At 38.5% G+C, this 12,782-nt stretch overlaps 1 protein-coding gene across 5 annotated transcripts; it reads left to right on the top strand.

Annotated features, from left to right (window-relative positions):
- Positions 1–2,693: 2,693 nt before the first annotated feature.
- On the top strand, positions 2,694–10,911 carry LOC141758110 (immunoglobulin-like domain-containing receptor 1). 5 transcript variants are annotated; one of them, XM_074619220.1, is made up of 10 exons: positions 2,694–2,795; positions 2,882–2,981; positions 3,651–3,821; positions 5,548–5,697; positions 6,210–6,329; positions 6,554–6,700; positions 7,641–7,760; positions 7,890–8,071; positions 8,917–9,576; positions 9,745–10,911. In XM_074619220.1, the coding sequence occupies exons 2-10, from the start codon at positions 2,936–2,938 to the stop codon at positions 9,781–9,783; spliced, it is 1,635 nt and encodes a 544-aa protein (XP_074475321.1). In that variant the 5' UTR covers positions 2,694–2,795; positions 2,882–2,935; the 3' UTR covers positions 9,784–10,911. The 5 variants fall into 5 exon arrangements, with proteins under 5 accessions (XP_074475321.1, XP_074475330.1, XP_074475354.1 ...); XM_074619229.1 differs by having other exon boundaries at positions 2,700–2,752; XM_074619238.1 differs by having other exon boundaries at positions 2,723–2,795; positions 2,909–2,981.
- The last annotated feature ends 1,871 nt before the right edge of the window (positions 10,912–12,782 follow it).

Genomic DNA, 12,782 nt, shown 5'->3' with positions numbered 1-12,782 from the left:
AGTAGCATAAAATGGAATTACTCAAGCCAAGTACAATAATAACTAATAATAATACTAAATGTATTTATATAGCACAAAGTGCTGTACATAAAACAGAACAAAGCAATCAAAAGACATGGGGCAACGAGACAAAGCCTCAGGTAGTAAAGTAAGTATTACGAATATGAATACAAAAACCATTAAAGTAATTTAAAAAACAAACTGACAATAAAAATAAATTAGAACCTAAATAAACAAATATGAAAGCATCGGAATCAGGAATTTAAAGCAGCTCTGTAAAAGTGTGTTTTGAGGAGTGATTTAAAATGGTACACCGTTTCAGCACGCCTGATCTTCTCAGGCAGGGCGGTCCAAAGTCTGGGGGCTCTAACAGCAAATGCATAGTCAACTTTAGTTATTTTTTTTTGTTTCAAGTACCTCAAACTTGTAGAAAGTGAGCTACGGTACTTGAGTAGATGTACTTTGTTGCTTTCCACCTCTCTTTAAATCACCGCAGCCACTTCCTACATCCCAATTCTTGATAAATAAACCTGTGCAACATAGATACGTGTGTTTGTTGATGTTTTAGTGACAGTTGTTTTACTTTGAAATGTCCATTCATAGACCTGATATGGCTCCAATACAGTATAGCTGCAGTGTGTATGTGGATTTAACTGGCATAGTGTTAAGGCTAGTTCAATGCTGATCTGTTTGTATTAGTTGTATGTGTAAGTGATTACAAGTTTACATTTGGACTATATAAAATCAAATGAATAACAATGGTGCAATGGTGTTTGCACTCTAAGGCCTCGGCAGAAGAACAGGATATGAGGGAGAATGAGTGGGAAACACAGAGTGGATGTTTGGCAGGAGTTTCCAGGAAAATCAAAAAAGCTGTGAAGGGCTGCAGGTGCAGAGTGGGTGTGCTTAGAGGGAAAACAATCTTTGACAATTTGAAGGACTCAGAAAGCTCTTCAGGAAAGCACACAGAAGTCCCATTCACATGCAGATGGACCCAGACATTTATGAAGGAGGACAAAAAGCATCTCTCCTCCAGGGAATAAACAGCTTGGTTTTATAGTTTAAACTGTAGAAGTTAAACAGAAATCACAAAATGAATTTCCAGCTCAGATAAAAACAAGTTTAGGCTGACATCTAGTGGTGTTGGATCAGACTTACACCTATGTGTGTCGAACAGTAACAAAGGAACATAATCAGAAGGGTATTTTCCTATGCAAGAATATCAATAAACTGCAAACTCAGACCATGTTATTGTTATGATAATTTGTCACTTTCGGTTTAGGGTTGACTTTAAATGTAGGTCCTGCTTTATTATGATTTTTAGAGTCGTGATTAATTTCATTAGATTTTGTTTTTTGGGTCATGTCTCCCCTTCTCTTTTTCTTTTGACATTATTGTTAAATGTTATATTACACACTGGTTTGTCTGCTATTTGGTCAGTTGTGGTGAAAATTCCAATTACGATGCTTGAACCCTCATTCCATCAGGCCTAAATATATTCTTGGTAGGGCTGTTAAAGTTAACGCAAAATCGTTTTCATGCCAGTAATTTCTTTAACGCATTAACGCAATTAATCTTTCTGGGCGAAGATACTGGTATCATATGAAACTATAAAACTTAAGGAATCCATTGGTACCAACCATGTCATACTAGCTTGTCGTGAAGGAGGTTAAATAACGCTCCAAACCTGCCCTAAATCTTGGCGAGGAAAACCTTGCATGGCCATTTTCAAAGGGGTCCCCTGACCTTTGACCTCAAGATATGTGAATGAAAATGGGTTCTATGGGTACCTACGAGTCTCCCCTTTACAGACACGCCCACTTTATGATAATCACATGCAGTTTGGGGCAAGTCATAGTCAAGTCAGCACACTGACACACTGCAAGCTGTTGTTGTCTGTTGGGCTGCAGTTTGCCATGTTATGATTTGATCATATTTTTTAAACTAAATACAGTACCTGTGAGGGTTTCTGGACAATATTTGTTATTGTTTTGTGTTGTTAATTGATTTCCAATAATAAATATATACATATACTGTATTTGCATAAAGCAAGCATATTTATCCACTCCCATGTTGATAAGAGTATTAAATACTTGACAAATCTCACTTTAACGTTCCTTTTTTTTTAGATAGAAAATGTGCGATTCATTTGCAATTAATCGTGATTGAATACTTTAATCAATTGACAGCCCTAATTCTAGGCAATGTTATTAAAAATATATATATATATATATTTTTCATCTAAAAAATCCAACAATATTTCCTATGATATCAATATTATCTTCCTAACTAATGTAATACTTTTATTTAGTTTATCAGATCTCTTTATGGAGTGAAAAATATACCATTATTAGATAAATAATCAGAATAAATCCCAATATTATGATGATTTGTTTTGTCTTGTATAATGTATAACCTTACTGTTATTTATTTCATTAAATCCATTTAAATATCAGCTTTGTAAAAAATAACATTTGCTCTTTAGGATTTAGGACATCTGAAAAACAATTTGATCAAATAAAATATAACATCAAGACAAATAAACTCAGTAAGCACCAGAGACACATGTTTACAGTATAACTGTATACAATAATAACACGTTTATGTATATGTAGTTTATGTAATGCTAATTTATCATTAGCAGACATTTCCTCCTGATTTGGGGGATTTCTGAGCACGTGATGACGTCACGTCCCCGGTTGGGATGAACTCACCTGTTTCGGGGTGTGGTCTGAGATGACTGCAGGCTCAGGTATTAACCGCAAACACACTGTTCAGGACGACACAATGAACAGGTGTGTTTAACTCTTAGGTTAGAATACAAGCATATTGTTTGTTTTTTTCTTTACCTTCTTCTTTTTATTTTCTATTTTGTCATTAGAGGAGTTTTCCCACTTTGTATTGGCAGCCGGAGGTTTGTTGTTTTCTCCTCATCATGCGGAGATTAGCTGCTGCGCTATTCCTGCTGTCGCTCCTAAACGGTAATTACCATTTCTTTACATATTGCCCTCGTGCTGTTTTAAAACAAGACGACTAAACGTGTTTATGAAGTGAAAGTTTGTCAAAATGTCAACAGAAACGAACCAAACTAGAGGTATCGGTCACATGACACATTTTGTTTATTTGACACAAAGATATTCGGCCTATGTGGTGACATAGGATGAGGCTAACTTTGTTTTTCAGAGTTTAAGACTATTATTTTCATTTTATTATTAAAATTGGCCTGTTATTTTATTTTATTAATGTTTTTTTAAATTTGGAGAACTTTACTAATATCTGTGTTTTTAAACTGTCATGATTTTTAAAGTCTTCCATTTTAATGAGTCAGTGTGACCTGTCCACATTTAGAGTCAGATCCACTCAACAGGTTTCATTCCAGCTTTTGAACTGGCAGCTAGTTTCACAGTAAGACATTTCCTGTGTCTGTGTCACCTGTTTTTCTGGTTCTGCCACTATGAAACGAGAGTAACCCTCACACTCACACATTGTTTCAGTCTGACCACACATTTTCCTCCAACACATAAGCTACTCGTTCTCCAAATAGCCAGCTTTCTTTTACGGCACATGAGTAAACTTTACTCATTGTTTCACAAATACACAAACTACTGTATGTATGTGTGTAACCGTGTGTTTGCTGTCTCTCCCAACAGTGTCGGTGTGTGTTCAGGTGACTGTTTCTGAGCGGGACCGCAGCACAACCTTGTTTGCCTCAGTGATCCTCCGCTGTGACTTCTCCACCTCTGCAAACCTCCAAGATGTTCTGGTCACCTGGAGGTTCAAGTCCTTCTGCAAGGACCCCGTGCTGGAGTACTACTCCACAGGTAAACAACAAGTGACCCACACACCAAAGACAGCATACGTCTCAGAGAGGACACTACAGTACATTTACATTGTACGGCTCTTCTCTCTGAACTGTACTGCTGATATGAAACAGTGACGTCATGTTGGTATCGACCATTTCTACGGAATGCATTGCCTGGCAACAGCTTGGGTCCATGTTCACTTCCTGTCAGCTTGTGTCATTCAAATACACTGCAACAGGAAAAACTGGAACACATTAGTTTTTACATTTACGACTGTGAAATGGTCTATAAATAGTCTCATGTTCTCTCCAAATATTCATCAATGACAGAACGAAAAACTTCCAACATGGAGTCAGCCTAATCCAAATGGTGTTATCTAAGAATTAAGGTGGTGTATTAGCTGTAGGCTCCAATCTGGTCATCCCTATGTTCCCAGGGTCCTACGTCCTTGATATAAACCAACATTGTAAGAGACTGATGAGGGCTATCGTCACAGCTCAAATTTCAAACGAACGAAGGAACATGGACATTTCAAATGCAGTTTGAATGGTACAAATCTGTTCAGCCACTGTGGAGATATCGATGTCTAAAGCGGAAGAAAACTGTCTTGCCCGTAAATTTGAGGGCGTAGGTTTCAAGGAGTATAACAGCAGTAGGCTTTTAGTTGTAGGTGGGGGATTTCAACATATTGACCCAGTGAAACATTTATTGGATACTTGGCTTAGGGGGGAATAAAAACATTGCTGAGAACATAAAATCTTTTGAAAGGTCTCTTTAATGTGAATATTGAGCTGGGGAACACAGGACCCTGGCAGCATAAAACCCTGGGAACATAAATGCGCTGCTGCTCCAACTATTCTCTTGCCAATAATAAAGACATTGTCATGTGTGAATCCTTTGCACTGCCCTGCACACTTACACTATTTATTACAGTTGTCACATATCCACTTTTATTCACATTTCTTATTTATAACACTCATCTTTTAGTGCAGCCTTAATGAATATGCTACACTGTATTTCACTAAACATTATGCTTTTTTGTGTGGGACGAATAATGATGATAATAAACTTTATTTATACAGCACTTTTCAAAACAAAGTTACAGAGTGCTTTACACGGTTGAACCAGGAACAAAAACATTTGAGGACTGCAATGAAATAATAACAGATAATTCCAACGATACAAAATGAAAATTGAAATAAAATACCCAAAAGTAATATTTAAAAAAATAAAAAGCAGATAAGACATGTTGAAATAAATTAATGTGTTTTTTTTTTTTTAAAAGAAGACACAAATAAAACTCTTGATTCCTTGAGTTGTGATGGGGGGACTTGTTGAACTAAGTTATAAATTATTTTGCATGGTTGATGAAGGCATTTGCATTTGCTCTAGGTTTGGTTTGGTTTATTTGACAACATTTTATTCTATTTATAAGAAGGCAAAGAGTGCAGCCATGCTAGCATGACTCTGTGAGGCTGTACTGAGGCACAGCTTTGAACTCAATATTTACACATCTTAGTGTGTATGTTAGCATGCTCACATTTGCTAAACACAAACTACAGCTGAGGCTCTTGGGAATGTCATTAGTTGAGCAGGTATTCGATCATAAAGTGGACTAGCATCCGCTAACTTAATTGTAGAGATATTTCAGTTTGGACCAAAGTGGTAGATCGATCAGATATAGATATGGTTACCAACCATAGAAAAGGTCGTCATTTAATGTGTCTTGTCTCTGGTTTTGCAGCGTTCCAGTCTGCCCTGCAGTTGGGACAGGACCCAGCGAATGACTGTCAAGACCGCCTGCGGAATGTGCGCACAGTGATCCAGAAGAGAGGAAGCAATGAGCCGATGCTGGGACCCGAATACCGTGAACGCAGGATCACCATCCAAAATAGTGAGTTCATTCGGACGCTATTGGCGTCAGACTCAACCCAGTAGTGGCGAGAATAACATGAAATGGTGTCAGTGTCTTGAGACTAAAATGTGGTTTTATCATCCTCATTATACATTTTATATAGAGCTGAAATGATTAGTCGATTAATCGATTAGTCAATTAACAGAATTGTAACAATTCAATCACTATTTTTTTCTTTAATGCTAAACAGATACTTATTTGCCAATATTTTATGGTTTTCCTAGTCCGCTATCGTAGTTAAGTGAATATGATTTTGTGTTTTGGACTGTTGGTCAGAGAAATTAGAAATGCTGTCACTTATACACCAAACATCTAATTAATAATCAAGAAAATAATCCACAGATTAATTGCTTGAAAATTAAACTGACTGTTAGTTGCAACCCAATGAATGTGTAGCTCTGTCTCAGTACAAGGAGAGAATTTTATAGTTTTAAAAATTGCTGACCACTGTTTAAATAGAGGTATCTCTGTGTGTGTGTGTGTGTGTGCAGAGGCAGACCTGGTGATCACGGAGGTGATGTGGGGGGACAACGGGGTCTACTTCTGCTCTGTCGATGCTGCTGGAGACACCTCCGGAGACTCTGATAAAGAAGTCAAACTCATCGTTTACCGTAAGAAACAAAAAGAAAAAAAATATATGGTCATACATACACTCGCTGATTTTACTGTAGCCCCAATTAGTGAATTTCCACAACTTGTTCTGTTGATTCGTTCAAACCTATTTTACCTTAAAAAAAAAAAATTAAAATAAAAAAAATTTACTTAAATTTGTTTTAATAAGATTTCTGTCTTTGAGCACACCACAATAAACGTGTCTATTCCTCTCCTCCCTCAGACTGGTTAACGGTGTTGTTCATCGTCATCGGAGCCCTCCTCCTGATCCTCCTCCTCTGCATCTGCTGCTGCCAGTGCTGCCCGCAGAAATGCTGCTGCTATGTTCGCTGTCCCTGCTGCCCAGAGCAGTGCTGCTGTCCTGAAAAAGGTAGAGAGTACAGCACCATTTAGAAAAACTGTCCTTGTTTGTACCTTTTTAATATGCTCCGACATCCAAATCATGGGAGTGGGCTGCGGAAAAGTATTACATTTACAGTCTGTGTTGTCAGAAATACTCAGAACAATGAGGCAATTTTGGAAAGAAAAAGCAGATATTGTGAACTTGATCATTTCATGTATTTAAAGGAATGTCTGAACATATTAGTAAAATGCTGGAGAAAAAAAGATGAAATGTTGGGAAAATCTTCGTAGAATGTTGGCAACGTATTAGCAAAATGTTGGAAAAATATTAATAAAATGGCAGAAAAATATTAGTAAATATTAGTTGAATGCTGTTTCATGCATTTAAAGGAATGTCGGAAAAATATTAATAAAATGTCGGAAAATATTAGTAAAACAACAGAAAAATATTAGTTAATATTAGTTAAATATCCTAAAAATATTATTAAAATGCCAGAAAAATGTGCCCCCGATCACACACTTTGAAATCATGTAAGGAAGGAATCTTCACTGCTAGAATGAACAGGAGAAATGATTACAGTGACCAATAACTCTCAGTGTACAGTACATATGGGCATGAAATGTGAACTTATCCCTTAAAGTTAAATCTTCAAAACAGTTTCTGCTCCCAACTGCTATCCTGTGTAATATTAACTGACCTTCAGACAAAAAATAACAAGTAAATGTGCATTGTGATGAGTTACCTTTCTCAACCTTCTCTCTGCAAGTTAGTTTTCATACCGTTCTGGTATAAACCAAAATCAGTGAAAAACATTCTGAAAGCTTATTGTATGCTTTGGAAATCTCTTGGTGTAAAGTATACCACATTTGTTGTTCATAAAATATGCAAGTCCTTCAAACCATGTCAGAAAAGCAGCACATGTACTTAGTGAAGACCTTCCTGTATTGATGTGTTGCTCATCTTTCAGCGGTGATGCAGCATCGTATGATGAAGGACGCTGAGAGGGCCATGGCTCCGTGGATGGGAGGACAGCAGGTATATGGACCAATGAGCCACGCCTCCCAGATGAACCCACTGCTCTACTCGGGTACATACACATCATGTTACACAGCAGTTAATGAGCACATGGTGGCTTTAACATCTTTAGACCGTAGGTGGGTATTCATCCACAAAATGTTTCCAAATACATAAATTCATTTTATTTTCGTCTCTCCAGGATCTGCTTCAGGGAAGAGCTTCCCGATGAATCCCATGCCGCTCCCTCCACCTCATTATTCAGCTTACAGCCAGCCCCCTCCCAGCGTTCATGGCTCCCACGCCCCTTCCACCAACAATCACATGCTTGATTACCTGGAGAGCCAGGTGAGGGGGATGGACATGGCCAGTCCAATGCTACAGGTATGTAACCGCCCATGTTCTCAAATCAGATCATTTTGTCATGTCGTCATTCCCAACTGTTTATATATGTTCCTGCTATTCCTGTTTACATTATTGTAGTATTTTAGTTTATTTTTTTGCAGGCCAATAATACAGAATGCATATATATGTATATATTCTGTCAACGCTTTTGTTTTTGCAAAAAAAACAAAAACATGCAGAGTTCTGAGGGTGCATTTTTAAGGCATTTAAAGCAGCCGTGGGTAGAAATGGACCAAATATGATTTTAAAAAAGTTATTTTAATAAAACGGTCACTACATCCTGACAGTAGTGTATGAGACAGGTAATCTGAAAGAAATCATGTGCCTCTGTGTCCTGCGGTGTCCTCCGGTGCTCCTAATAGCATCTGAAAGATTTCACAGACCGGAGGAAAACAACCAATCAGAGCCGAGCCGCAGCCTGCCGTCTCTGAGCTGCTGTCAATCATTTGTGAACTCCAATCAAACGGTCAAACTAGGCAGCGCTGATCAAATATGAATCAATATTCTGTTACTATAATGACTATTTCTCGCCTCAAATGTTTTCAGAAACATCTTGTAGTGTACTGTTTAGCTGTAAAATGAGAAAGTTTGTGACCCGGCAGCCATGTTGAGATCTATTTAGGTTATACCAAGCACCACCCACCAGCCGGAGCAAACGTTCTCATGAAAGTGCAGCATTTGTTCTGTTAAAACTGCCAAAAGAGTACATACTGAACCTGTAGCGTCAAACTAGAGCACAGCTCTTGTGTTTCTGTGAATTTTCACTGAAATGTACGAGTGGTGGTTTTTCATTTGTCTTCTCTGTTTCTTCTTCCTCCCATCAGTCCCAGCCTCCTCCACCCCACCACATGCAACAGATGCCTCCTCCTCCCCACCACATGCAGCAGATGCCGCCTCCACCCCACCACATGCAGCAGATGCCACCTCCGGGGCAGCACATGCCCATCAACGTCCCATATTCTGCCGGCCCTCCTAGCATGATCTCTGCTCTCGACGATGGCCTAACAGAGCGTCGCATCATCACACTTCCGCCAATAAGAGATCAGCCGATGGGTAGAATCCCACCCCCTGCGCCCAGGACTCGGCCCCCGAGCTCCAGCGAGAGCAGCCGCAGCGGCTTCGGCCGTCGTGGACCAGCGGGCAGGCGTTACCCCTCACCGGCCCGGTCTAGAGGTATTTCCAGGAGCTACAGCGAGGAGTCACTGGACGGGCGGGGTCGCAGCGGGCCAAGAGGAGGCATGGACCGCCCCCGTTCCCGCTCTAGGGATGACCTGTTTGACAACAGGTCCAGAGGAAACTATTCTCCCCCGGCATCACGGCGCTCCAAAGGGTCCTGGAGCTCAGATGATGAGGGCAGCAGCAGGAGAGGAGGAGGAGGAGGGAGGAGAGGAGGTGGAGGTGGAGGCGGGGTTGACAATCCTCCCAGCTACAGCGAGTACGAACCCGGAATGAAACCAGGAGCACGGAGGAATGACCGCAACACTGTAAGAAACACACTGCTTTAGATGATAGACACACACACACACACACACCAACGCACTTCTGTTCAGACAAACGCACACATAATCACACACACAGTCGTTTTCTAACAAAAAGTCTGAATTATGCTGATTGCGAGTGAAGTGAATTTAAAGTTAGTGTGTCTCTCGCAGGACAAGAGTTCTCGCAGTGGCGCCAGCGTCGTCATCTGAAGCCGCCGTGCTGTGAAACGCCCTGCGACCTCTGTTTCAGAGAACATGCACACCTCACTAGAACTGTGAGCCTTGTATTCTGGCTACTGGTAAACTTTTAAATGCCAACATTTGTTATGTATTAAAATTAATCATGAATCAACTCCTTTTATCACCTTTTTGATAATAATAATCAAAAGTAAAAGTAAAGCAAATGTTTGATGTCAATACGGAAACCTACTTGGTATCCTATAAATGTTTTTTTTAGATATTGATGTAAGAAAACTGCACCAGTCTTCTACTGAGGAGATTATTGGGATAATACCTCCCTCTGCTGGTTCATCAGTGTAATGAACATTACAGGAGATTTGGACTAAAAGTCTCCTGTTAAATCATTTTAATATATGGCTTTAATGGATATTTCTCCTCCTAAATCTCGATTTGTTTGGCAGAAACACAGTTGGTTCTTATATTTGATAAAGCCATAAAACATGAATTGCAGCGGAAATGAAGCTCCGGGCCAGTAAACAAATTATAATTGTGACATTAGAACTATTTAAACCCACATAAAATATGAATAGATTCTTGTGAATGTTGAAATTAGTTTTTAGCTTTTTATAATTTTTGTAAATAGTTATTTTTCATATCTCCTGAATGTCTTGAAGTGACTATCGTTAATGTTTTACTAATGTTTTGAAGGTGTGTGCCATAAGCTTCTGTTCAGATAATGATTAAGTGATTTTTAAACCTTTTGTACATAAGATAAAATTAAGTATTTACATATGCGTATAAATAACTGTAAACACTGCGTGTAAATAAGTCATTTACATGGTGTTGACATAGAAAATTAAGTAATGTGACTTTTTAAATTACTGTTAGCACAATAGGAAAATATAACACTTTTTTTCAGTGTACAGTTCTGGAAACGTACCTAGTTTCCTTTCTCCACTTTTTGCATATATTGTGGTATATTTCAGAAATACACATTGAACTATTATCACTTAAACATGGAATTAAAGCTGTTGACTCTTTCACTGATGTTTTTAAGGATTTTTATTTCTCTTTATTGTTTTTACACTGTTTTTACAGTCAGTTTGTGTTTATTGACAATATTGAAAATAAACATTTTACCTTTTGGGTATAATAAAACTGTCTATTGTTCTAATTCACATTTGAACTTTGACTTTAATGATAGTTTTAAAGTTTTCCAAAGACAATTATGTGTTGGTAGTTGCATAACAAAGTTTACAATATATAAAACATTAACAATGCACATGCAGAATAAAGACATTCTTGTAGTATTTCTGAGGCTTTGAGCCAATGTAAAACAAAAAGTTGTTTTGTTTATCATTTATTTAAAGGGACTGTTTGTAAGAATCAGAAATTGGTTGTAACAGCGACACCTGTGGCCGTTAAATCAACGAAAGTCAGTGTCCTGTTGCTCGCGCTCGCCAGTGTGCACGCGCTACCTGAATGTGAGCGAGCATCTGTCAAAACAGTGACGTGACACACATCAGCTAAAACCACAATATCACTCTATATTTCACCTGCTTGGCAGTAATGTTAGCTGACCAGACGAAGGTCTCTCTATGAATCACTGCTGATCTTAGTATTGGCTTTTCCTGCTTCAGCCTCCCGACCGTGGCCGGAGGAAACAGGGAAGACACCGGCACCCGGTCAGAGACGATAACGTTTCTCGCTGCGGAGCCCCGTCACTTCACAAGACACGGAAAACCTCTGTTGGTCTGGAGGAGCTGTAGCATTTATTTCTGCACAAACGTCCACTGTATATTCACTAGATATTCTCAGAGCTCAACTAACTCTTCTGCAGTGTGTAGTGTGCGCGCATGCACGTGTAGAGTTGGAGCAAGCTGAGCGAGTAACAAGCGCGCTGTGTGAGTGAAGGCAGGCAGGCAGAGGAGCAGAGTACAGCAGAGACTCCGGCCCTGGAGACCAAAGCTACGGTCTCCCCTGCGTCCTCCGACCCCGGCCAACACTGTTTTGCAAGACGGGCTTCACTAGATTTAACTTTGCGGTTTTAGTGCTTCCGTGTAGTTTGTGTTGGAGTCTGAGTCTGAACAGCGTAGCCACACGCAAACGCACATGGGACACTGACCCGGATTGATTTACTATACGTGTAAGAAGATACAAACAGTCCCTTTAACAAAGTTAAGGCTTTATTTCTCCAGTTTATATCGCCACTGTGAATGTGTTTTCTTGACAACCAGGGCCGGCTTAAGGCATAGGCCATAAAGGCTTTAGGCGGTCACCTAGGGCGCAACCATTAAGAAATGTGACTTGTTTTTTTCTTTTTAAATTACTGTTGTCAGCACAATAGGAAAATATAACACTATTTTTTCAATGTACAGTTCTGGAAACGTACCTAGTTTCCTTTCTCCACTTTTTGCATATATTGTGGTATATTTCAGAAATACACATTAAACTATTATCACTTAAACATGGAATTAAAGCTGTTGACTCTTTCACTGATGTTTTTAAGGATTTTTTTATTTCTCTTTATTGTTTTTACACTGTATATCAGTTTGTGTTTATTAATAATATTGAAAAGAAACCATCTACCTTTTAGGTATAACAAAACTGTCTATTGTTGTAATTCACATTTGAACTTTGACTTTAATGATAGTTTTAAAGTTTTCCAAAGACAATAATGTGTTGGTAGTTGCATAACAAAGTTTACAATATATAAAACATTAACAATGCACATGCAGAATAAAGACATTCTTGTAAAACAAAAAGTTGTTTTGTTTATTATTTATTTAAGAAAGTTAAGGCTTTATTTCTCCCAGTTTATATCACTCTTTCATTGATGTTTTTAAGGATTTTTTATTTCTCTTTATTGTATTTACACTGTACAGTCAGTTTGTGTTTATTAATAATAGTGAAAATAAACCTTTTACCTTTTGGGTATAACAAAACTGTTTATTGCTCTAATTCACATTTGAACTTTGACTTTAATGATAGTTGTAAAGTTTTCTAAAGACAATTATGTGTTGGTAGTT

The sequence above is a fragment of the Sebastes fasciatus genome, chromosome 2, assembly GCF_043250625.1.
Source record: "Sebastes fasciatus isolate fSebFas1 chromosome 2, fSebFas1.pri, whole genome shotgun sequence".
Taxonomy (NCBI): Eukaryota; Metazoa; Chordata; class Actinopteri; order Perciformes; family Sebastidae; genus Sebastes; species Sebastes fasciatus.
Note: the sequence above shows the minus strand (reverse complement) of the source record. Positions and strands in the feature narration are given on the sequence as shown.

What these genes read in the sequence shown, in the direction of transcription:
- LOC141758110 (XM_074619220.1), top strand. Translation starts at nt 2,936, where the DNA reads ATGCGGAGATTAGCTGCTGCGCTATTCCTGCTGTCGCTCCTAAACG. An exon ending in AGTCAAACTCATCGTTTACC is followed by an intron (nt 6,330 to 6,553) that starts GTAAGAAACAAA and finishes CTCCTCCCTCAG; the next exon opens with ACTGGTTAACGGTGTTGTTC. An exon ending in GGAGGAATGACCGCAACACT is followed by an intron (nt 9,577 to 9,744) that starts GTAAGAAACACA and finishes TGTCTCTCGCAG; the next exon opens with GACAAGAGTTCTCGCAGTGG.